Source organism: Mus caroli, chromosome 10 (genome assembly GCF_900094665.2).
Source record: "Mus caroli chromosome 10, CAROLI_EIJ_v1.1, whole genome shotgun sequence".
NCBI classification, from domain to species: Eukaryota; Metazoa; Chordata; class Mammalia; order Rodentia; family Muridae; genus Mus; species Mus caroli.
In genome coordinates, this window is record NC_034579.1 from 64,661,250 (window position 1) to 64,687,040 (window position 25,791).

The 25,791-nt window shown below is 45.2% G+C and overlaps 1 protein-coding gene and 1 pseudogene across 4 annotated transcripts in view; one reads left to right on the forward strand and one right to left on the reverse strand.

The window, feature by feature from the left end:
- Positions 1 to 25,791, forward strand: part of Fam13c (family with sequence similarity 13 member C) — a 112,288-nt gene that overhangs the window by 60,914 nt on the left and 25,583 nt on the right. For all 4 annotated transcript variants that reach the window (XM_029482748.1, XM_021174614.2, XM_021174609.2 and 1 more), the window contains one exon: positions 13,845 to 13,992. In XM_029482748.1, the coding sequence (XP_029338608.1) occupies positions 13,845 to 13,992 (148 nt within the window). The remainder of the gene's footprint in view (positions 1 to 13,844; positions 13,993 to 25,791) is intronic.
- Positions 2,607 to 2,979, reverse strand: LOC110303506 (annotated as a pseudogene).

A 25,791-nucleotide genomic window follows, 5' to 3' on the forward strand; every position in this document is an offset into this window, starting at 1 on the left:
GCTTGCAGATTTAGAACACTCAGCATAACAGGAAGTGTGGTGGCATCCATGCAGACGTGGTGCTGGAGAAAGCTGAGAGTTCTGCATCATGATCAGAAGGCAATAAGGAGAGACTGGCATCCTTGGGCAGCTAGGAGGAAGCTCTCTTCTATAATGGGTGGAGCCTGAGCATAGGAGGAGACCTCCAAAGCCTACCCCACAGTGACACACTTCCTCCAATAAGGCTTCACCTAACAGTGCCACTCTCTATGGGCCAAGCATATTCAAACCACCACAATGGGGAAATGGAACCATGTTATATGAATGACATAGATGCTTATTTATCAGTTATTCAATGGTCTCATGGGTGGGCACCAAGTTATGAGGGTTGGGAGTGACTGAAGGTCTGAAATGTCCTTTTGTTGCAAGCTGCCATTTTATTTGGTAACTCTATGGTCATTTACATAACTGTCCTCTAAAGCAGTAGTCTGATACCCCTTTGGAATGTAACTGACCCTTTTACGGGGGTCATCAAAGACCAGAAAAAAAACCATATATTTACATTATAATTCATAATAGCAAAATTACAGTTATGAAGTAGCAATGAAAATAATTTTATGGTTGGGGTCACCACAATATGAGGAACTTGATTAGGGTTATAGTGTAAGGAAGGTTGAGAACCACTGCTCTAGAGGAAAACAGTCACTTAAAAATTGTTCACTGTCACATATGTCTCAGATTTCTCTGCTCATTTTATTTTTTTCCCTCTTAGATGTCATGAAGATGTTGTTTGTTTAACAGTGAGGTGTCAGATAGGCTTGCTTCTGAATTTGCCTTTATCTAGTATGTCAAAACACCAGCGAGGCTGTCCGCTACGAGATGAACAGCTCGTTAAAGAACGCTCTGTTTTAGATCTTTCTTATGTTTCTAGCCAAGAACCTACTTAGTTTGGGTCTTAGTTGACTTTGTCAGGCATCCTAGCCATGTGTTTACACTTCTGTGGTTGCTTTGAAATTAGTCTGACTTCACAAAATTAGGCAGGAGATTTCCACATTTGTGTGTAGTGTCCAATTTCATGTTCAACAGAGGACCGTAGAGAAGATGCTTAAAGCAATCCTGGGTTCAATCCCAAGTTGTGTGGCATTTTGATGGGAGTTCTACCCACCAGGAACAATGTCTTCATTACTATGAGCATGAAACCAATACTCATTGATCTCTTGATAGCAATAGAAAGCTTCACTGAGTCTTAGTGACAATTTGTTCAAAGGGGATATGCTTTTACGTGTTTACACATGATCAAAGCGAAGGGTTGGTCCTTCCTTTACATAGTACAGTTGCAGACTACCTGTTGAGCTCTGTTTGTTCGAGTAATTCAACGTCAGCCTCAGCGTTACAGACCTTGTTTCTCCAGTGTAAAGATAACTGAATACTTAAAATTTCTTAAAAGAGGAGCAGTTGAACATGTGAGTGCTGTCTCTAGTCTCAGTGTGTGTCTACATATGTGTCTCTGTGAGGAGGGCCTATGTCCTTATCAGCATCTAGAATGTATGAGAGAGGTATTTTGGTGTCAGACCATAAAGACCTCAAGAAAGTAGGAGTTACCTCTTAGCATCCTTTGGTGATTGGCTCCAAGACCCCCACCCCACCCCCAGTTATAAAATCCATGCATTACTACTCCTGATGTAAAATGGTGTGGCATTAATGAGCAGTCTAATCACATCTCCCTACGTACTTTATTACATGTCTATAGCTTATTACCAACTCAAGATACAGTCTGAGTAACTAATTATTATACTGCATTGCTAAAGAATACAAATTTTGTGTACATTAAATACAGAGAATTTAAAAGTAATTGTTGACCTGTTCATGGGTGCAGAAATTCACAGATTTGGAGGACTGGCTTTACTGTTTGATTGAGATGACTTCTTCAAAAGTGCTTTAATGCTGAGAAAAAAAGCCCGTGAAAGCCTTTGATGACACTCCAGTGTTGGCTGAGAAGTGTTCTTTCTGTTAGGAAAGGCAGCCACATTTTTCAATTTAAGTGAAAACCCAGCCTTTCGTATTGGGTCTGAGTTCAGGTAATGAAGAATATTTTGAAATATCTAAGTTTTTTTTGAGACAGGGTTTCTTTGTGTATCTCTGATTGCCCTGGAACTCACTCTGTAGACCAGGCTGGTCTAGAACTCAGAAATCTGCCTGTCTTTGCCTCCAGAGTGCTGGGATCTAAAGGCATGTGCCACCATGCTCAGCTCAGTTTCCTTTCCTTTTCCTTTTCCTTTTTCTTTTCTTTTCTTCTCTTTCCTTTTCTTCTTTTCTTTCCTCTTTCTTTCTTTCTTTCTTTCTTTCTTTCTTTCTTTCTTTCTTTCTTTCTAGATTGGTTTTCTTATTTATTTTTAAAGATTTATTTTATTATTTATATGAGTACACTGTAGGTGTCTTCAGACACACCAGAAGAGGGCATCAGATCCCATTACAGATGGTTGTGAGCCACCATGTGGTTGCTGGGATTTGAACTCAGGACCTCTGAAAAAGCTGTCAGTGCTCTTAACCACTGAGCCATCTCTCCAACCCTATTTGTTTGTTTATTTATTTGCCAGTCAGTCTTGCACTTTATTGTTGTTGTCGCCTCAGGCCTTGACTGCATACTTGTGCCGTGGGTACAGCCATTCCTTCCACTGCTGCTTCTTGGTCTTCAGCTTCTCTTCATGCTTGGTGAGCTGGCAGTGGCGCATGGCTCTAGTCTTCTTGGGTCGCAGGTCCAGGGGCTGGTCTTCTTGCCCTTGTAGAATTTCCTGAGGTTTTCTTTTTGAGTCTGGTTAAAGACAGTGAGGACTTGGGCGATGGGTTTGCATAGGACTCATATCTTGGAGAGCTTGGATGAGACTCTGCCTGTCACATTGGCAACTCGAAGCTGGGACAGTTCCACCTTCAGACCTCCCAGTTGTTTCAACAGCTCTTCCTTCTTCTTGCCGAGTAGGCCCCAGTCTTAATCTTAGCCATTGCTGTGTTGTTCATGGCTGAGGCTGCCTGATTTGGGAGAACTATTTATTTATTTTTTATTAATCATTCCATTCGTTTACACCTCAAATGATATCCCACTTCCCAGTTTCCCCTCCACAAGCCTCCCCATCCCACAACCACCCTCTCCTCCCTCCCCTTTGCCTCTATGAGTGTGCTCCCCCACCGACCCACCCACCACCCTCTCCTGCCCCACCCTCCAGCATCCCCCTGCGCTAGGGCATCAAACCTCCACAGGACCAAGGGCCTCCCCTCCCATTGATGTCAGACAAGGCCATTTTCTGCTACTTATGTAACTGGAGCCATGGATCCCTGCCTGTAAACTCCTTGCTTAGTGGCCTAGTCCCTGGGAGCACTGGGTGGTCCAGCCAGCTGATGTTCTTCTTCCTATAAGGTTGCAATCCCCGTCATCTCCTTCAGTCCTTCTGCCAGCTCCCCCACTAGGGTCCCTGTGAGCTCAGTTTTCTATTACTATTATGGAGTAATGCATCACCAAGACCTTAATGGCTTCAAACATCCATTTATTAGCCCATGGTTATATAAAGCAGCTGGAGTCTCTCTGCTCAGGGTCTCATGAAAGAGACATTAAGGCTTCAGCCAGGCTGAGTTTTCATCTGGAATAGCGTCCATGGGCAAACTCCTTCAGGTTGTTGCTTTAACCCAGGGTCTTGTACAGGACTGTCATCTCTGCCTCTTTGCTGGTTGGCAGTGGGGGCATAGCATTCAACTTCCAAGTCTGCCACACTCTGCTTGTGTGACTGGCTCTCCCTTCAAGCCAGCTATATTGCTTGCAATCTGCCTGTGCTTCTGATGCCTTCTGCCACCAGCTGGAAGAGACTCTGCTTTTAAGGATTTTACTTGATTTGGCCAGGCACACCCAAATAATGGCTGTATCTTTTGCCAGCTGAGTTAGAATTCAATTACCTCTTGGGAGAAAAAAAAAAAAGCCCTTCATAGCAGCACATAGATTAGTATGTGAATAACCAAGGGATGGAAACCCTAGGCGGCATCTTTAGGATCCTGCCTGCCACATAATGGAGTTAAGAGTCTTCTAAAACTAGAAAGTTCTACAAAGCCTTGCCCTTGAGTCTCAATCATGACTGGGGGCATTTGTCCTTCCTGAACTGTTTGCTATGCCCTTGGTGCTTGGAAGGAGCTGGGTGGCCAGAAGAGGCCCACATTTCCCCCTTTGACACTGGGAATGCTGGTCTGTAGAGGAGAGATAATTGGATGATGCGTCTTTGGAAGCATGAGCTCCAAGGTAATTTTCCTCTTGGCTGCATCACGGCAGGATGCCACTGGGCGGGTTTTTTTTCTGGTTTGGTTCTGAGTTGGGATAAAGTGACCTTGCTCCCCTACCCACTGGTTCTTCTTCCTCAGCTGGAGCAGTGTCCTGTGAGTCATTTAATTTTAGCCACCCTTTGTTGTCAGTGTCAGCGGGGACCTCTTGTGGCCGGCGTTGTCATGGTGTGAGTCCTAATTCTCATTCCCAGGTGAGTGAGGCAGACAGCCAAGGAGCTGGACTGCTTTTAGAGCTGGTAGATTCTGCCCAGCACCCTACCCCCTTCCATCAGAGGCCGCTCTCCAGCCTGACTGCTTATTTCTAGGAGAACCAGGTCTGGGAGTCCTCACCTCCAAGGGAATCCTAAATGGAGCTGTACATAAAGGAAGAAACCACGCCAACGCCAGCAGGTGCTCACATTAGCTTGGAGAAGCAGCTGACTCACCTCGTTTGCTTCCTCCTTATCAGCTGTCCCCACGGTTCCCCTATTTTTTGCTGTGGCGTGCCGTCTCCATTCTTTTCCTTCGTATCCCCTTTGTATTCATTCCACTTCCAGCTACTAACTCCCGCCCCCTCATTCCACTTCCGGTTACTAATTTTCATCCCTCTCCCCCCATTCCACTTCCTGTTACTTATTCTCTGCACCCCCACCTTGATCGCACGTCCCCCTCCGTTTTCGTGAGAATCCAGAGAGGCTGTTGGGTTCCATAACTGTTAGGGGCCAGCCGGGTGTTGCAGTTTTTGCTGCTTTCTGACAAAAGGATAAATGCAGAAACCACGAGCGTCGTGGGCTTTCCACGAAGGTAACAACGTCTATGAGTAGCTCTTTCCTTGTAATGTGAAGGTGTATGCATGCCTATGGGTCCTAAGGCCAAATTTCGACTGGGAGCTTTGCCTGTTGGGACTTTTTTCCCCCTGCTAAGGAAATAATTAGGTATTTCAGTAGTATTTGTGGAGAAGCACTTGTGTGTCCTGATCCAGGACTGTTATGATAGACACGTGAGCACTGTCAACCCAATATCCTAGAAGTTCACAGACCAGTGTCCTAGAGCTTAGCTGTCCTCGCGTGGATACATCGTGTGTCTCTTTGCATATTAGGCAATTACAGCCCTTCTTAGGGCCATAAAGGTCAAGCTTCAGAGCAGGAAAAGATGTTAAGTTTTATGATTTTCCAACAAAATATTAGTATTTGGGAAAATAGCCAATGCTTTCTAGTGTGATCCATCATCCTTAACGAGACAGGAGCCTCACTTATTTCGTAGGACGTCCAGCAAGCGAGTTACTGGTTTCCCATGTTCAGCAATATCTAGAAAGTGGGTTAAAGTAGTGTCCTCAGAAATAAGAGTAGACAGGGGGTGGGGGGGCAGGCAGAGAGAGAGAGAGAGCGAGAGCGAGCAATGGTTGCCCCAGTGGCACAAAATGGACCACATAAGGGATCAGTGGGTTTTCTGTAGTGTCCCTTTCCTATTGAGTTTAGTTATCTGTAGTGATTTAGTTTATTTTTACTTTTGTAACTGGACCTGTGTCTGCCATCTGTGTGCAATACCTCTTGCGATCAGAAGGGGTCTCCCTAGCTCTCTGGGGCTGGAGTTTTTGGAAGTTAAAAGCTTTCTCGTCTGGTGCTGAGAATTTTACCTGGGTCCTTTGCCAGTGCAGTATGCCATCTCTCTAGCTCACCGAGGTTAGGTTTTAGAAGGATTTTTTTTTAAAAGACTGATACAAATTGCTGGAGGAATGGCCACAAGAAGTAACCATATGGGCAATACTATAGAGTCCAGCAACTGAGAGTCCAACAACTGAGGGTTTTATCCCGTGAGAGACAACTAATGTAGACAAGGTGGTGTGGATTTATCATAACACCCTGCTTCTTTTTTTTTTTTAAGATTTATTATTATACATAAGTACACTGTAGCTGACTTCAGATGCACTAGAAGAGGGCGTCAGATCTCATTATGGGTGGTTGGGAGCCACCAGGTGGTTGCTGGGATTTAAACTCAGGACCTTTGGAAGAGCAGTCAGTGCTCTTACCTGCTGAGCCATCTCGCCAGCCCCAACACCCTGCTTCTTAGCAAGTCCCTTAGGAAGTACACTCCGTAGGCTACACATGTTGTGTTTAAGGAAGAAAAAAAAAAGCCTTACCTAGAAAACCTCTGACTCAGAATATGAGATTATGAAGGACTATTTCCTGTCCTATAATTTGCTTGTTAATTCAGTGAGGTAAGGGCAACAAGAGTCTCCCCATGAGATGTGATGATCTGGGCTCCCCACTCCCAGGAAGAAATCCTTTGGCTGAAAGGAAGAGCTGTTCTGTTTCTGTGTGCTGCAGCTGTGTCATTTCTGGTTTTTAAAAAGTATGGACAGGATGCAATCAAGAGCTGGATACCATGGTCAGCACTCTGGCTCCTTGATTCGAGTAAGCTGCTGCTTAGTTCTGCCAGCAAGAAAGCGAGAGAAGCCTGTTTGCATCCTATACAGAGGGACGCTGGACTGTGTGAACTGAGGCGTGGCCTGATGCAAAGCATGCTGGGTTATAAGCATACGGTCCACAGGGAGGCTAGCGACAGCCCAGTGCCTCTACAGGGAGAAAGAATTTGGGCTTCTCCTTGAAGCAGCAATTCCCTTTCATGGGGGTTACCTACGGTCATTAGAAAACACACATTTATACATTATGATTGCTAACAGCAGTAAAGTTACAGTTATGAAGTAGCAATGAAAATAATTTAATGGTTGGGAGGGGGTCAGCATAACATGAGGAACTGTATTAAAGCGTCACAGTGTTAGGAAGGTCAAGAATCTCGGCCTTAGAGACATCAACATTTGAAGAAGCCCCATTTTGTTTGCTGAGAACATTGAGAGTCTCTGAGTACCCCATTGGGAGGTGACCTGTTGCTCTTGTGCACCTCATATTTTATACTCCCGAGTGTGTTTGGGTCTAGGTCTCAAGGAAAGATCAAGGCTATAAGACAATGGGGTGGCAGAGTGCTGGGGCTCAGGGAAAAGTGTTTGTCCCTGGGCTTGGTGGTATTAAGCAGACAACCAAGATACCGTTTAGGGTAGGTCAGGGTCCCAGAAGATCGGATACTATTTCTCAAGGCCTATATAGACCTTGGGCACTTTAGTATTAAAGTGTTCTTGCTGCAGACCCCCTAAATCAGCACAAAAATGATATGATTTAGGGAATGTATATATTTTGCAAACTCCCCAGTGGGTTTAAAAAAACAAAAAACACCTTGAAGTTTATTAACCAGAGTGTCAGAGAGTCTTCAAATTTGATAATCAGAGTCTCATCTTCCAAAACTGACCCTGACAGGTATAGACAGTCTTTTTACTGATAGACTCCACAGTGTGATGTGCTCGTGGTGTGAAAAATGGAGGCTATTGTTCCAGCCCACGAACAAGCACATCACTGTAGTGATGTCAAATGACCAGACACAGACAGCTTGAAAGAGGAAGCTTCCTCCACTCAGCCTTTCTCGTATGTGACTGGCTCACGGTTTCAGTAGGTTCAGTCCATCATGGTGGGGAAGCTCGGTTCACATCACAGCAGGTAGGAAGAAGAGGGAGGGGAACTCGCATGCTCAGTTGGCTTGCTTCCTCATCCCCTTCAGTGGGCTGTTCGTAGGACGATATGCCAAATAGGATCTGGGGGCCCTGGGGATGTTGGAGCAGGGAACAGGTAAATCAATGTATATTAAGGGACAGTCTCCTGTGTTTATTGAGAGCGTATGTGGGGTTGGGAGTTTATGCCCATGATCATGAAAATTGAGGGGATCACAGCAGTAAGTAGATGTCTAGGAACTGACCCGCATCCCAGGTTTTCATCAAGGTTCACTGTGTTTCACGTCAGAGCGAGAATCTGTGTACACTTCCTGGAAGTATAAAGGGATGGGAAGGTGCCATAAAACCCCTTCCTAGAAACCAACCGTGAATGGTTCCTGCTCTCTAATTGCACAGTCACAGATGAAGGCACCTCAAAATAGTTCTCCTCCAACCCACCCACGTGGGTGTTCTCTTTCCCAGCCCAGCTAAAGTGGGACCCAAGTAATTGCAGAGACAGGGAAATGAGTATTTTTCTAAAACAAGATACGTATGCTCTACTGTGTGAAAAAGAAGAGTTAACTGTAGAAAATCATACCTAGGCTGTGCAGACTTCTCTTTAGTTGGCTTCTCACAGGGTGTGCTGGAGAGGCAGGGGTGGTTGTCATTCCCGAGGGGATCATTATCTGCCATGTGATCTCCCTCCTGATTTTAGGTGCCTTACCATGGTGACTTTGGATGTAAGCGGTGTGTGTATGTGTGTGTGTGTGTGTGTGTGTGTGTGTGTGTGTGTGTGAGAAGCATCAGCATTCTGACCAGAGCCATTGCCTTGAGGCACCATGGTCTTGAAGGAAATCAAGTCATATATGAGAAGGGCTTGATGGGGGGGGGGAATGGGGAGTGGGGGCTGGGAGGGAGGGATGGGGGGGCGTGTAGCTTCCAGACCACAGCTTCATTTTTCTGTAGAAGGGAGAGTATGGTCCCTTAGTGAAAAGGTCACTAAGTCCCGTGTGATTGGTCAGTGAAATGGCTGGGTTGTCACTCTCTCCTCCCAAAGCTTGCCATTGCTTTCCAGCATGGACTAGGGAAATAACACCTTGTTATTTGTTGGCTTGTTAACTGTTTCCTTGCTGGGCTGGATGCTCCAGGAGGAAGAACCTGATGTCAGTCTCTTAGTCTTCATGCAAGTCTGGCTCTTGCCTTGAGTATCCAAGCATCATGTGACTAGCACATCTGCTCAGACCCTGCCAGTGCCGGGAAGTATCCACGGGGCTTCTTGGGTTAGCTCTACAGCGCTTCATCCTGATTGGATAGGCTAGATAGCTCCCATCATTCCCTGGGCAGACATTGTATGTGATGGTGGGATTGGCTTTTCACAGTTCAGTCTCTGCACTGTTACCCTGGGGTCCTAGGACACTGGGTGATGTATTCCATCCAGAACCATCCACACAGGGTGTCCATATGAGAAGGACTCTACTGAGGAGGGCTGTGGGGCTGAGTGACAGAGAATGGGGTGGCACGTGGTGGGGACAGAAGGGCTTCTGAGATCCTTCCGTTCCACTGTCTGTCTTGCCTTGGGTCCCTGGCAGTTGTCTTCCCTTCGGCTTAGAGGTCTCCCTGGATGGCTGATGTTCATCCTTTCTGTCTTGCTTGGATTTCCTCCTCCTCTTCCTCCTCCTCCTCCTCCTTGTTTCTTTATGCTTGGTTCTCTGCAGTGTCTCAGAGAGGAGCAACCCAACCATGTGAGTAGATGCCCCGTGTCACTCAGTGTTGTTCCAGTGAGCATGCAGGAGGGAGAAGGTAGTTTCCCAGGTTACAGCATTCGAACGCACTCCCAGTTAGGGCCTGACATGCCCCTGTGTACTGACATCCCTTGCTGCTCCTCTAACTCGGTCGTTGGTTCTGCTCCAGACCCAAGTCTAGGTACCCACATGCGCCAGGTTCTGCATCTCCATCTTCAGTAAACATGCATGCTTGGCTTTCTTTCCATTCAGTAGAAGGGGACTCTAAAGTCATTTAGAGCAAGGTTCCTGGTAGGCAGGCTGGCCCAGAAGTGAAACCCTGGGAGGTAGAGTGATGAGTCACGAACGGTAGGCACCTTATGTGGCTTGTCAACATGGCCAGGCCTCTTCCCTGCAGCCAGTGTTTGGGGGCATCCACCCTGAATAGAGTCCAGTCCTGGAGTGATGACCACCTACCTACTGCTGCTTTTAGAGAGTGCCTTCTCCCCTCCCCTCAGTTCCCCTGGGAACAGCCCTCCTAGCCAGGGTTCTAACTCATTACAGTTACATCTGCCTCTTTTTACAGGTGACAGAAAAATAACAATCTAGGTTTGCAATAGCCAGGATGCTTTCCCACAGTCAGGCAGGATACAGAGCACTGTGGGCATCCCCTGTGGTTCTGTGAGAACCTGAAAGCCATTTTTTGCTTTTGCAGATTACACAAGAACACATAGGAGTCTGAGCCAGGCTGCACGCACCACATTAAAAAAATAATAATAAAATAAAAAGATTGAAGCCGGGTGTTGGTGGCACATGCTTTTAATCCCAGCACTTGGGAGGCAGAGGCAGGCGGATTTCTGAGTTCGAGGCCAGCTTGGTCTACAGAGTGAGTTCCAGGACAGCCAAGGCTACACAGAGAAACCCTGTCTTGAAAAAAATACATAAAAATAAATAAATAAATAAATAATAATAAAAAGATTGAGAGTGTATCTCTCTGCTAGATTGCTTGCCTAGTGTGTGGGAAGCCCTGGCTTCCTAATACCAGGCATGGTGATACACACCCATGATCCCACGGCTCATGGGGGTAGAGTCATGGGGATCAGAAAGTTAAGATCGTCCAGAGTGCTAGGCTAGCCTGGGCTACATGAGACCCTGCCACTCAAGAGAGAATCGGAAATGTCCACCTCCTTTTACACATGATTCTTTTTAAAAAGTCATTGTGAAATACATTTAATAGGAAAAACATGCCGTCCTAAGCCCTCGTAAGTATACCACTCAGCCATACTAAGTCCATACACCTTTCTGTGAATTCTTCACACCTGCGTCTTTCTTTCTTCATCACACAGAACTGAAATTCTGAACCCATGAGACAACTCTCTCCCTTCCCTGACCAGCCCTGGGGAATCAGTGCTCTGCTTCCTGGCTTTATGGGGTTTCTATACTCTTGTGCATAAGTGGAATTACATAGGATTTATCTTTCTGTGGCTGGTTCTTTTCACTCTGTGGTAGCCTATGCCAGTCACTGTCTTCCCCTTGAATTTTAAGGACTGTTGTCTGTAAGGTCATTCACGTTTTGAGCATCCATTCATCTGCCTGTGGACCCTTGGGCTCGATCACCGGGCATTAGTCTTTGAGGGGTACCATTGCAAAGTACCCACAGACTGGGTAGCTTAAACAGCAAAAATGTTTCTCACAGCTTTGAGTTTGGAAATTCAACATCAGAGTTCCCACTGTCTTAGTTTCTCCTGAGGCCTCCTCTCTCCTTGGCCTGTACAGGGTTGCATTCAAATGGGACCCTCATGGAGCCTTCTGGATGTGAATGCCCCCATGGTCTCAGGCTCTTACCAGGCCATCAGTCTTATTGGGATGGGTTCTGATCAGTATGGGATCTTTTAACCTTATTTACATCCTTAAAAGCCCCTGTCTTTAAGTATAGTCACATTGAGAATAGAGCTTCAATAGAGGAACTTTGGAGATGAAATTCAGCCAGTAACACCTCTAAGCTCCTGAAATGCCATAGATGTGGGTGCTCACAGAACTGTCCAAGTCTTTGAGTTCAGTTCTTTCCAGTATATACCTGACAATGAGGCTGTCTAATATGGTATCTGTATCCTTAAGATACGCGGGGCCCACCATGTTCTTTCCTGCACGGCTCTATCACGCCACAGTTCCATGGCATTGTCTATGTCTTTACTGTACACAAAAGTGCTTGTGAAGAGGCCATTCTGATTTCCTTGATGTCGACCTTGGTGTCCATCAACTGATTGATGTCCACCAAGCGATTGATTGGTGACCACCAACTGACTGATTGGTATCCACCAACTGATTGATTGGCATCTACCAACTGATTGATGTCTACCAATTGATTGATTGGTTATCATCAACTGATTGGTATGTACCAACTGATTGATATTCATCAATTGATTGGTTACTTCCAACTGATTGGTGTCCTCCAACTGATTGGTGTCCTCCAACTGATTGGTGACTGATGGCTAGATTCTTCTAGAAACTTGGTGCCTTTGCTCTATCTGCTTCTCCTCTCAGCAACCTTGAGCTCTCTCTCAGCTGCTGGAGTCATGTCCCAGCAGGGAGAAGAGGGCCACGGAAATCATCTACTCTCAGGCTATGCTTGCTGCTTTGGCTGTTAGGAATCACCTCTGAGGGCAGTGTTCATGTCAGCTCGTGAGCGTGTATCTGTGCCTGGTGGAGGAGGGACCTGAGTTGCTGAGATGCCCACGACTTCAGAATGTCTGAGAAAGTTTCAAACATCCCTCGGGGGGAGCATCATGTGAAAAACACTGCTGCCATGTCAGCTCAGTGGCTAAAAGCAGTGGGGGAGAAGTTGGTAGAGGGATGCGGGAGGAGATGCTTGGGTAGGTAGGCATACAAGAGTGTATATAAGGCAGAGTGTTGTGAGTTAGAGGCACAATGTGAAGGAACGGGGGTTGGTGTGAGGGTATTGAACATGCATGAAGAAGGATATGGGGGGCAGTCAGAAGTAGGGGTGTATGTGTGAAAGAGGAGGAAGAGTGGGGGGGGGTCTTGTTAGTATGGGACTGGTAGGTAAAGAGATGTGCTTGTAGAATAGGGTATGTAAGTGGGGGTTGAGGTTGGCATGAAAATGTACATAGTATGAGCATTTGGGGGTTAAGGTATGTTAGAGTATATGTATGTGTGAGTGGTATTGGAGGCAAGGTGTGGGGGGGGAGGTGTGTGTGTGTGTGTGTGTGTGTGTGTGTATGTGTGTAGGTATGTGGGCCAGGCGGGGGTTGGAGCTGTAGAGTGGGGTGCTCCATCGTGTGCCTGTGTGGCATATGTGAGGGGGCGAATAGTGTAAGAGTTGCCTATGTTGGAAGGTTTAGGTAGGGAAGAGGACCAATGGCCCTGCTTCCTGTGGCTGCCCTTGCCGCAGCTGGAGGGAGGTGGGCGGATTCGTAACCTGCTGAGCTGTCCCGCTGTGGCCTGGAAGTGCCCAGCCTGGACTCAGGCATGATTCATTTTCACCTGCCAGGGGACTCAGTTTGCTGGGGCTACTGCATCAGAAGTGCGTCAGTCTGCATGACTTGTCCTTACTAAGAACCTGGGAGAAATTAAAAATGCGACACGAAGGGGTAGGCGGGAGATTGTACTGTAGGCTGCAAAGGATCAATTGCTCTCCATCAAGTAGCTGAGTTAGGCTAAAGGGGCCAGCGCCGGCTCCCTAGACTCCGTTCCCCAGAGGAGGCAGCTGCAGCATCCCCCACCCCTCACCCCCGCCCCCTGCAAGAGAAGTAACTTTAGAAGGCATGCTGTAAAGCTAGGTGAAAGGGCCCAGAAGCCCCTCCTAGATGCCAGGCAGCCTCTGCAACTGTAACTCTTTGTGTGCTGCGGTCTGCCGCAGTCTGTGTCTTGGAGGGACGGTGGCTTTTATGAATGGTAGCCTGGGAGTGGCCTAATGTCTGGCTCCTGATGTCAGCACAGTGAATGAACAGTTGCGCGGAGGAGCGTAAAAGCCCCAGCACTTGCGAAGCGGACACCTTCTGAGATTGGCTCTCCAGATGCAGTGTCTCTTGCTGACGAAATCCCAGGTCCCATGTGTCACGGATAAACCGTATACGTTAGGATTGTAACGAGCCAGAAACTGAAGCTGCTGAGGATCATTGCGCATCTGACTGGGGACCAGCAGCTCCTTTCCCTGAGAAACAGCAGCAGCTAGCTGAGACCCCTTTCCTGCCAGGCACCAGACGAAGCTGCCGGAGAGCTGCAGCCCCCAGAGCTGTGTGTTAGGCAACCGCTTAGCTGGCTTCATGTTCTGCTTTTGTTGGCAGAATTCCTTGCTGAAGCTCCAAGCCCTCGAGTCTGGTCTGTGCTCCGCGTTTCTGACGACCCAGGAAGAAGATGGCCAGGTGCACGGAGTTAAGGACCCGGCCCCAGCTTCCACGCAGAGTGCGCCTGCCGACAGCGCAGATCCTGCAGGTAAGAGGCAGAGTCTGGGGGATGTCCCGCGTGGTACTCAGGAGACAGCTCAGCCTCCGCCTGGACTCCCGACAAAAATGATGCAACATCAAAGCCCAAGCCTAGGAGCTGCTGAGGAGGAACGGGAGGATTTAGGATTAGTTGCCAGGCAGACTTTCTTAAATGGGAGTCAGCTGGGAGCATCCGGTTACAACTTCTTGTAATTTTTCTGGTTGCTCTGTAATGAGGAGTAGAGTGTTCTACTGGACTTAGTTGGTCTGTACTATCTTAAAACTTAGCATGCTTTTGGGACACTAAGGACCAGGAGAGTTTCATCTCCTCTGTTCACTCTGTATAACTGAACTTACGCTGAGTAAGCAGGGATGAGTGGTTAGCTCTGGGCTCATTCCGATCGTGTATCCTCGTTCCGGCTTCTTCTGCGTCTGATTTTTTCCCCCTTCGGTTTTTCTACTTTCAATCCTAGGGACGGCTGTTTGGCTAGCCAATAGAAGGCAAATTAATACTCTCAGGAAGAATTCCAGAGGAAGGAAATAGCAATTTACCTGAGGAGGGAGTTTATCCTTCTCTATACAAATCTGCCAGAGGCTTGCAGCCCGCTCCCTGGATTGGGGGCGGGGCCTCAAAGGGCTTGGGGAGCTAGCTCTAGAAGAGACCTGTAATCTCCAGGGTTTGGAGGAAGAGATTGGAAATGGCAATCCAATTCAGTAGCATGAACAGCAGTCCTTACTTAACACACTTCTGTTTAAGAGCATCTCACGTGCCCTAAGCAGGCCGGATGGTCATCTGCAGTGTTGGAATTTGTTTTAATTAACAGTGCTTATAGGAGCTGCTAAGGGTAGCTAGTCCTGTTACTTATATTCCTATGATCAGGGAACTGTTTATGCATTTTTATGGTAGTAACTTACTGAAATGAACCATGGAACAATACTCGTGGCCATGAGGACCCCGAGGCCCAGTGGGACATAGTAAGTGTCAAAAGGCTTCCCTGTGACAACGTGTCATTGACAGTTGATGGCCTCCTTGGGTGGTAAGTGCCTCTTGTATTGGGCACTGTGTTTGGGTCCAATGTAGGTAGAATACTGATTGGGACAGGGGCCAATCAGTGCTTTAAATAAGTTGTGAATTTACTTAGGGGCTGCTCACAGAGAGGGACAAGCAAGACTTTGAGTGACAGTGTTCAGTGACAATTGGTAGGAACCAGGCAAAAGGTTCCTTTGAGACAGGGCTCGTGGTTCGGATACTGGATTCTATTTTTAATTTTTAGATTTATTTTTATTATTTTATGCACCACACGTGCTTGTGCTTGAGAAGGTGGCAAGCCTCCACATAGGTACTGGGAATGGAACCTGGGTCCTTGCAACACTCATGAGTTGCGATTAACCCTTGACACAACTCTCCAGCCTGGATACTGAATTTTTTTTAAATGCAGAAAACCTGAAAGTACCGAGAGCTCTGCCCAGGTAACCAAGCTCTAGAAAAACATAGAGAACTATGCGTTTCCACAGACCCCAGAGAGTTTCTTCATCCAGCTGAGGGGTTGTCAAGTTGAATTTGTAAAATATTTTCATGGGTTAAGGTTTGGTCTGATTCACTCCACAGGAAGCCTGTGCGGTTTATAGCTCACTGGTTATGGTTTGGAACAGTAGTTTGGTTTTTTTTTTTTTTTGGTTAGAATGTAATTACAGCATTTGTTTCCATATTTTCCTGACCTCCTCATTTTTTGTTATCTTCTTTTCTCTTTCTCTCCTCTTTCTCCACACACACACACGCACACGCACACGCACGCATGCACACACGCATGCACACACATAACCTGCTGAATCTGTTAAGTATTTCTTGCTTGTATATTATTTCAGGGCTGACTACTTGGTATTGGATGAGCAGTTGGGGAGCTCCTCCCTGGTGGAAGGCCTACTTCTCACCCTCAACAATTGCCTGTAGTTCTTTGTCTAGGGGTGGGCCCTGTGAGATTTCCAAACCTCCCATGGTTAGATCGAACAGCAGTTCTTAGTTGGTAGGAAGTATATATGGATTTCTGGGGTTATTATTATTATTTTTTTAAGGTTTTGGAATAGTAGGGGTGTGTGTGTCTGTGTGTCTGTGTATGTATAAAATACCCATGGTGCATGAGTACATGTGTGTGCACACACATATATTTAAATCCCTGGTGAAAAGAGGACTGTATAAGATTATCATAAGTGACCACAAGTCCATAGAACATTATATTACAAATTTAATAACCCTGTATTCCATGTCAATAGTAGATTCAATAATCATTATAAATAGGACAAAATCCACCCAGTGGTTTTTATAGGAATTCCTGGATATGATCTGCCAGCAGTGACTACTAATGGTAAAATTCACAAATAGAAACTGTTGTCACTATAAAAAAGTTTAGATTCATTTTAGACTTAACTAGTACATGACGTAAGTTACTTAAATCTCACATACAGGTTTGAACTGATGGTCTGATAGAACAGCGGTAGTAAATTGTCTGGTGTTCAAACCTTGGTCTTTAGGTTGATTTATAAGTTGTGAGGTTCCTACTCACTCAGTTAGATGCTTGAAATGGCATCTTGTTCTGTGAAGTCAGTTTATAACTGTACCTGCCACAAGAGTGGATTTCCTGGTGCCCTGTAGGCACAGACTCGTCTCAACAGCATTCTAGAGATTTCTTATACTCCATAGTCATCAAGAGGATTGACCCACAGGGAGGTTTTTACTCTTTATCTTAAACCATCTTGGGTACCAGTTCCAGAGTCTGGTACATTGATAATCACTCTGAGCAAAAGGATCCAGTAGTCAAGAGGATAATGTCTCAGAGAGAGAATTTCAAGGCTTCTGACTGCCTTACCACTGTTATCAACGGACCACAGGAGACTTACGACTCAGCATCTAGGGGCACATCAATCAACTAGGTCATATCAATCTAGGTCAGAATCAATCATCTTCATCTATTAAGATGGAGATTAGAAAGTACTCATGCACCAAGGTCACAGGCAGGTGAGATGGCTCATGGACAAGGACCAGTGCATAGACAACATGTTAATACAGGGGTCCCTGGAGCAAAGTAACAGGTAATTTGAGAGCACCGGGAGGCCCATGAACTGTTCTTGCTCGTGGAGAACTGTCTGGTTTGGGACTAAAATGTCTCTCACATGCTTGAGGTGTGTCCTAGACCCCAGATATAATCTCGCATAGGTCACCCTACCTATGACTTGCCAAACACATCGTCTAAGATAGGAACTGTTAGGGTATGGGTCTTTGTGTCTTTCTGGTTGACTCTGCTCTCCAGTGTAAAAGTCCTGGAGAAAGGACCACGTGGACGCAGCCCTTAGGAATGGGGTGACTCCTGTCAGAAGAGTCCAGAACCCTAGCTGACTGACTTTCTACTATTTTAGGGTAGAATGAGAAGCCAGTTAATTGTAGCCTGGAAGAGGAGGGCCCTCTCAATGGCTAGACATGGCTGTTTCCTTGAACTCATCAGACTTCCCACCTGCAGAACTGTGAGAAAGGAACTCCCCTTCTTTACTAGCCCCTTAGTCTCTGGCAGTTTGTCATAGCAGCACAGACTGACTAAGACAGAAATCCATATGATAGTCTCAAAAACTCACAGTAGCTGGATCAGCATTTATCATTCTGGTCTGAGTGAATGTCTATTCTGGTGTCACTGGGTGAAAAATGGCCCGAGGGTTGTCCTTATGATGGCTTTCCATGTTGAAGTCTGCACAGAGACAGTTTGGCATTTCATAGGGCTGAGCATAGCCCTGTTCTGTGTCTCCAAGGATGACTGTAGAATGGAAGTTACGGTCAACGTTGTCCTTAAAGATGGCTGAACACCCACTGCTCCAAATAATTCCTTTAGCAGTACACAGTTCCTTTTTCTAAGGTCTTGATTTATAAGTTCTCCATTTGAGTACGACAGTGATGTGATATAGACCATCTATTTTATCTTAAAGGTTTCCCTGTCAACTATAGGTCTTGTCTTAATCTCCGTCAAAATGGGTGCTGTCTTCTTATCCCTACTTCAAGAGTTGCAGATTACTTGGAAATGCTAACATATCTCTAGATGATGTGGTTACACACCTCTGAACGCAAAATTAAAAGGTGGGGATGGAACTAGATGCTAGACAAGCTTTCCTGAACTCAGCGCCATGCTGGGGTGTCATGAAATCATTTTTGTTGTAGCTACAGTTTACAGTTGGATTTATAGAGCAGAAAAGTATCTCAGGTGTACCAGTAGGTGAGCATCGTCATTCATATAACCTGTTCCTTTATTTACCTGAGGGCTAGCCTCAGATAGGCTTTGAAGGTTTTGTTAGAGAGGATGTATGTCATTCCAACCTCAGAAGCTCACATAGTCCCCAAAGACCTCTTAGATGCTTCATTATTTACATGGTTGAGTAGAACTGCATGGATTTTTGTGCCTATATGACTGCAAACCTTTCTTGAACCTTCTATATATTATTTTTATATAAAATAAGTATGTCTATTTTTATTTATATAAATATTTTGTCTGTCTGTCTGTATGCATGTATGCATGTGCACCATGTGTGCATGGTGCCTATGGAGGCCAGAATATGGTGTTGGTTCCTCTGGAACTGGAGTTACACAAGGTCATGAGCTGCCATGTGGGTTCTGGGAAATTAACTCAGATCTTCTGTAAGGACCGTGAGGGCTCCTAACCACTGAAATACCTCTCCAGGCACTTTCTAGAACCTTTTGATCTTCTCAGACTGCACCACCCACTGCTCGAAGTACAAAATGGCTACTGCTGCACAGAGTAGCCCTGCAGTATTTGTCTTTATTCGATTTCAGCGGGGCTCCATTTTGTGTTGCTTCTGTTGGGTGCCTTTAGCGATACTGGAGATGGATTTAGTACTCACAACTGGAGTGGGTGGTTGTACTGTTTGCTGGAGACCAGGATTCCTGCTAAGCATTTTCTATAATGCACTGAAGCTGTGCCCTCCCTGACCAAAGACCTTCAGCTCCCAGTGCCATGCTTAGGCCTGGAAGTGTGCTATATAGCATTTGGTGTGTGTGTGTGTGTGTGTGTGTGTGTCTGTGTGTGTATGAATGTATGTATACACATTTGTTTGTATGTTTGTATGGATGCTTTTCAGTTTTTAAAATCTATTTGGAACGTTAAACATGATAGAAGTTGGGAAAAAAAAATCTTATGAAGTCCTCTATGAAAGGAATCGTGACAAGTTCCTGATTAGACAGAAACCGGTCCCTCTCCAAGGGAGAAGACGTAGTGTAACTGTGGCTTCATGGAATGAATTGGGTAGTGTTCCTTCTGTTTCTATTTTGTGGGTAGTTTGAAGAGTATTGGTATTAGATCTTCTTTGAAGGTCTGATAGAATTCTGCACTAAACCCATCTGGCCCTGGGCTTTTTTTGATTGGGAGACTTTTAATGACTGTTTCTATTTCTTTAGGAGATATGGGACTGTTTAAATGGCTTATCTGATTGGTATTTGGTATCTGTCTAGAAAATTGTCCATTTCATCTAGATTTTCCAGTTTTGTTGAATATAGGCTTTCGTAGTAGGATCTGATGCTTTTTAAAAATTTCTTCAGTTTCTGTTATTATGTCTCCCTTTTCACTTCTGATTTTGTTAATTTGGATACTGTCTCTATGCCCTCTGGTTAGTCTGGCTAAGGGTTTATNTNTNTTNTTTTTTTTTTTTTTTGTTTGTTTGTTTTTTTAAATTTGTCTTGTTGAACTAGCTCCTGGTTTTGTCGATTCTTTGTATAGTTCTTTTTGTTTCTTTTGTATTTGCTTCTTTTTGTTCTAGAGCTTTCAGATGTGCTGTTAAGCTGCTAATGTGTGGTGGGTATTTCATTTCTATCGTATCTTAATCAAATCAGGCCGGTTTCCTCTCAATCCCGAGATTAAAGAGGAGAAAATAACTTTGGAGAGTCAGTGCAACTTGTTGGAGGTGCCACAGGCAGAGCTGGGCAGTGATTGGCAACAAAGGGGACCTGCTGGGACGGGACTTCTCCAGTTCTTTTCCACTAGCAGTCACTGTCCAACTCAACTTAGCGCTCATACTTAAAATCTTCCAGATTTTGAAATTAAGTTGGTACCTTATTTACACTTCCTATAACTGCTTTGTTTTGAAAGTGACTGTTTGAATCTATGCCCTTTTCAAAAAGATTTATTTATTTATTTATTTATTTATTTATTTATTTATTTATTTATTGTATATGAGTACACTGTAGTTATCTTCAGACACACCAGAAGAGGGCGTCAGATCCCATTACAGATGGTCATGAGCCACCATATGGTTGCTGGGATTTGAACTCAGGACCTCTGGAAGAGCAGTCAGTGCTCCTAATGACTGAGCACTCATCTCTCCAGCCCTTGAATCTGTTCTTACACTGAAACCCTAAGACCCAGATTTGTGGTTAATGTGTCGGTTTTAGCTCACTGTTCCCATGGTCATTTTCCCTTCTCTGGCGTTTGTGCCTGCCTTGAGGGTTCCATTTGATTCCTACTGGACTGAATTAGAATATTATTCATGAATATGGGGAGAGATGGTTTAGTTACCAAATGTTATCATTCATGGGCATGGGGCAAGGCAAAATGAACAGGGGACCTCTGTCCATCAAATCTCATAACACCATGGGAATCCATAATTGTATCAATTCAAAAAATAATTTAGTGCCTTTCAAACTATGGGCATAAAACTTTCCTTTTTATTTTAACACTTTGGGATTGCCTCCCAAGCCATCCCTGCTGATGTGTATCATTGTGTCAGCTTTCCTGTTATATCCCTGTGGTCTGTAAGAAGTCACTCAGAGCTTGTTACACACTGAAAACAGTTGGGGCAGGTCCCACTGACTCCATCCGCACTGGCTCACATTGCCAATCATCTGCCCTCCTGGAGCCTCCCATGGTTTGAGACCTTGACCTGAGGCTGTTTGGTGTTTTACTCCAGCCGGGGCTGGAGAGATGGATCAGTGATCAAGAGCACCGGCTGCTCTTCTGAAGATCCTGAGTTCAAATCCCAGCAACTACTTGGTGGCTCATGACTACCTGTAGTTCCAGTTCTAGGGGATTCCATGGGCTGTAGACTTCTTGGGCATTGGCACATGTGGTACACAGCAGCTAAGACACCCAAATATATTTTAAAAAAATGCAGCACCTGCAAACTGACACATTATCATATTAGAAATGTAAATGAAGATTAATCTAAGATCTGTTTGCAAGCATTGGTACTGACATGCCTGTCAAAAAGATATTAATTCAACTTTGCCCTTTGCTACATATGTCAAGAGAGTTTGTGTTCATTGCAAAACGTGACCCAGTTCTTTGGTTTTATTTTTAAAATGACCTTGGCATGAAATTTGGACCATAATCCTCTTGAAAGGCTAGATATGTTATATTCAATATTCAGCTTTGTTCTGAGATAATAACTCCTTGCACATTTTCATAAGCTAGCTTGGTGACTTCGTATAGGCCGTCTAATCTTTCATACCTCATCCTTCTTGTCTTTAAATAACAGAAAGGACGCTATCCACTCTAAGTTTTGTTGTAAAACTGCATAGAATAAGATCTGTGAAATACTCCACATGTCAATCCTGGTATATGGTCAAGAAATGTTAGCTTTTATTATTTTCAACTTTTAATTTAGATTATTTTAATTTGTATGTGTGTGTGTGTGTGTGGTGTGGGTGTTTGTTTGCATATGGGTACACGTACACGTCTTTATGAACTTGTAGAGGTCAGAGGGCAACTTTTCAGGAGTCGATTCTCTTCTTCAGTGATGGCAGCAAGAGCCCTGGCCCACTGTGTCATCTCCACAGCCTACCTCTCATTATTGCACAGGTGGGCATTCTTGAATTCAGAGTTTATATTCCTTTGGTTCCAGCTTGTGACGATCACATCTGCCTTCAGACACCGACTGTCTCTTACTTTCTAATGCTTTCAGGGGGTGGGGACAGCATCCACAGTTCATTTTGCAGATCTCTGCCGGACTCTCGGATGTGGTTGACATGATTCTAGCTTCTGTAAGCAGGAGAGTATCCCTAACGACAATAATCTATGGAGCGGATGGCTGAAGAGTCACCACCATCAAAGCTGAAACCACATTTGCTGTAATACGTTATAGCCTGCGCTCTGCCTATGAGCCCAGTTAACTTTTTTCCCGTGTTTTAGCATCATGCTGACACTTTGTTTACCAAAGAAAGCTCTTCAACACGTATAGATGGCCATGCCCTTGTCTGAGGTCGTTTCTGCAGCTTCCTTTTCGAAAGGCAGAGAGTAGGACTCCGATGACTGTTAACTGACAGATAGTTATGTAAGTGGCTAGCCCAACCCAGAATGCCTTGCATCTGCCCTGATGCTCATGGCCACCGTAGCATGGTGATGCTTTCCTCTATCCTGATGGATCTCTTCACCAAGCCCGTCCGTCTGCTTCCTCCGTGGCCAATATATCGCCACAACTCTCTGCTTACCCCATCCTCTTTCCTGCCTCCTTGTGGACCTGTTAGCTCCTTCAGAAGCTTAAATATTGCATCCCTACAGGGCAACCCAGCAGAATCCACCAGGTATTTTTGGTTGGTGTCCTAGTTTGCTTTCTGGTGCAGTAATGGAATGCTGATCGACCAACCAACCAACCAACCAACCAACCAACAAACCAACCCACCTTAGGCAGGACAAGGTTTATTTCCCCTTAGGCTTTTACAGTCGGTCTTCAGAGGAAGCCAGGGCCGGAACCTGGAACTGAAACAAAGGCATCCAGAGAGCCTAGCTCTCTGGATCTCTTTCTCTGGCTTGATTTCCCTGCATCACACATAACTACTCCTCGTACAGAGCCCAGCCATACCTGCCTAGGGATGGTGGGCTCAGTCCTCTTCCATCAATTAGCAATGAAGAAAATGTCACACAAATGGAATGGAACCATCGGTCATTTTTGTCTCCTCTTCACCGGTGATTCTAGGTTCACGGCAAGTTGACCAATGAAGCCCACCGTGACATTTGAGTTTGTCTCCATGTCCTTCCCTTTGTGTGTGAGTCAGAGCCCTCCATGCTTTTTGTTCTGGGACCACCAGGGCCAGAATGCTTAGACTTGAAACTTGCTAAGGTCTTGGGCATGCGTTGGGCTCGTTCCACATCCCAAGCCAGCCAAGGCTCGTGTCTGGCCATTGGGATGTATCTGAAAGTTGCCTAGGGTCCACCACAAATAACAAACCCCGGAGTGAAAATAATGAGTCTGCAAGTCTCTGGCTTACACAGCTGAGCAAGCTCTCTCTGGCTCTTGCAGAGATTTATTTAAAGTTTGAGTTGCTGTTTTAAAAACCCGCATTAGGAAGATACATTTTTAAATCTGATTGAGTCACTGTAACGTAACATCTGCTTCTGCCTGGGGTTGCAGCCAGATCAGAAGTGGTCTCTTGGCCTCCACATACTGGAGGTAATTATTTCTCGGCTTTGTGTTCCCTACTGTTCAGTGAGTGGGCTGCCAGAGACACTTTGGCTTTCAGCAACAGAAATGTGTCATCTTCTACTTGAAGGAACTGGTCATAGCTAGTACCCCCCCCCCCAAATCCTGCCCCGCTTCCTCCTGCATCACCGCCAGAATGGGTCAGCCTAGTTCTATATCTTCCTACAGAACTGAAAAGTGGCTTCACATGACCATGATGCAAAACTCTGAGGGCAAGTGTTGGGACATTGTGAGTCACTCCACAAATGCCCAGTGATATTCTTTGGAAATAAGCACTAATGGGGAGGTCCAAAATGTTGAGACATAATTGATTGACAGCCCTCGTGGTGTAACCAATAGGTGCTCCTAGGGGGTTCTCAGAATAATATTTATCTTCCTAATTTTATGATAGTCACTAAAATGATGTTTCTCAAGGGGAGCACCTATCATATCTTCATATGCCCTATCCTAATGTCTCACCAAGGTTTCTTGAACAAGCTTTGGTTTCATTTCAGAGATTTTTTTTAAAAGACTGTGCTCAGGGACTCCTGCTTGCTAGTGCAAGTGTGCAGCCCCAAAACTCATCCCCAGCCCAGCCCTGAGAAGTTTAAGGTGAATTCAGTCAAATGTTGATTAGTTTAATAGCTATGGATAGCCGGTCAGATTAACATCTTAAATATAGTTCTCCTGATTAAACTGAAAATTTCAAAAACTAAGTTGCAATCGCGCCTAGATAAATACAAGTAATAGGAAAAATGATGTGTACGGATATGCTAAGAGCGTGTCAGACTGTGGCTTTATTTAACGTCACCCTCACTTAACCTTGTGAGGAAGCTTTCATTTTTCTCATTCAATCCATGGGGAAAAATGAGTTTTAAAGAAGTTTCATTTTTGAGGCCAGTGGGTTAAAGTGCTTGCTGCCAAGCCTGATCTTGTAAGTTTGATCCCCCAGTATCATATTATGGGATGAGATAAACCAGCTCAGAAAAGTTATCTTCTGGGCCTCACATGTTATACGTATGTGAGTGTGTGTGTGCACACATGCCAGTATACATTGGTATGTGCATCATTCACGCACTCGAGTGCGCGCGTGCGTACACACACACACACACACACACACACACACACAATGTTAAAAGCTTCACTTTGGTCCATATCCCTTAGCCAATGGGAGACCTGGTATTCATGCTTATAGTTTCTGCTCTGTTGCACTTAATGTGACCACTCCAAAAGGCCATGGGACCTGAAAGAATGGAGCCAATCAATGAGGCAGACTAAAAGTCTCTTGCAACAGCCAACTTTCTTCAGAGTCTCAGACAGTTCACACTCTGAGGGTTAAGAGAGGTCACATGAGTGAGTTCTCATGGGTTTAAGTTGTATACAGTCCTAAGGACTAGCCACAAGTGGCAAAAACACGTCTTTCCATAGAGGCGTATAAAGAACAGTTTAAACATTTAATCCAATAACAGCAGCCAACAGGCATGAGCCATCTGGAGTGAACTCACTCCTACCCACTACACCTAGGAGGAGCATGGAAATATATCCCAAGAACAATTCTGTGATTTGAAGACACTGAAGTCACTAGACTCCTGACTTGGCCTTATATTACTGTAGGCTTTCTTTCTCTAAGATGTAAGATACCTATGTTACAGAGATTTTTGGAAAGTATAAAGAAGAATTTCTTTTGTCATGGTGTGAGTGCTCAACCGCTGTTTTTAAGTGGGGTCCCGCGTTGCTTGCCTGCAGAGCAGACCTCCTCTTGTGTCTTTTCACAGCCTTGCGTGTTTGATTCAAGGAAACAGAAGGAAGCCAGCAAACTGGCTGAGTTCGCCCTCCCCCCCAACCCAAGCATGCATCAGCCCCCCTCTTCCCGAAACATGCAGTTACCAGGCTCTTGGCTCTCAGCCCCTTCCTCTAGACCATGATATACCATGCTGCGGGCCCTGGCAAGCTACCCCTTACTTCAGAAGAAACAGAGATCACGTCCTCAGGATCCTTGAGAAGCCACCACGTTCTGGGTGGCCACACGCTTCTTCTCCCTGTGCAGTTGGTTGGCAGAGGCTGCAAACTCTCTTCCCAGATGGCAGCACTGGCTTTGAGTCCTGCCTTGGCCTCTTTTGAGCAGAGGGCCCCGTTGAATCTGTCTACACAAGTGTATACACAAATACACTTGCCAACTGATTGAATTAAGCCTGTTCTCAATTCAAATGGTATGTTTGGACAAGAACTAAGGCTCTATGAAGTTACCAGTAGTATTCATCCTATAGAGGAGCAGAACTTACAGAGTAGCACATATATAATTAATATAATACAAAACATTTAATATATAATACTATAGATAATTCCCTCTATATTTATATATACATAT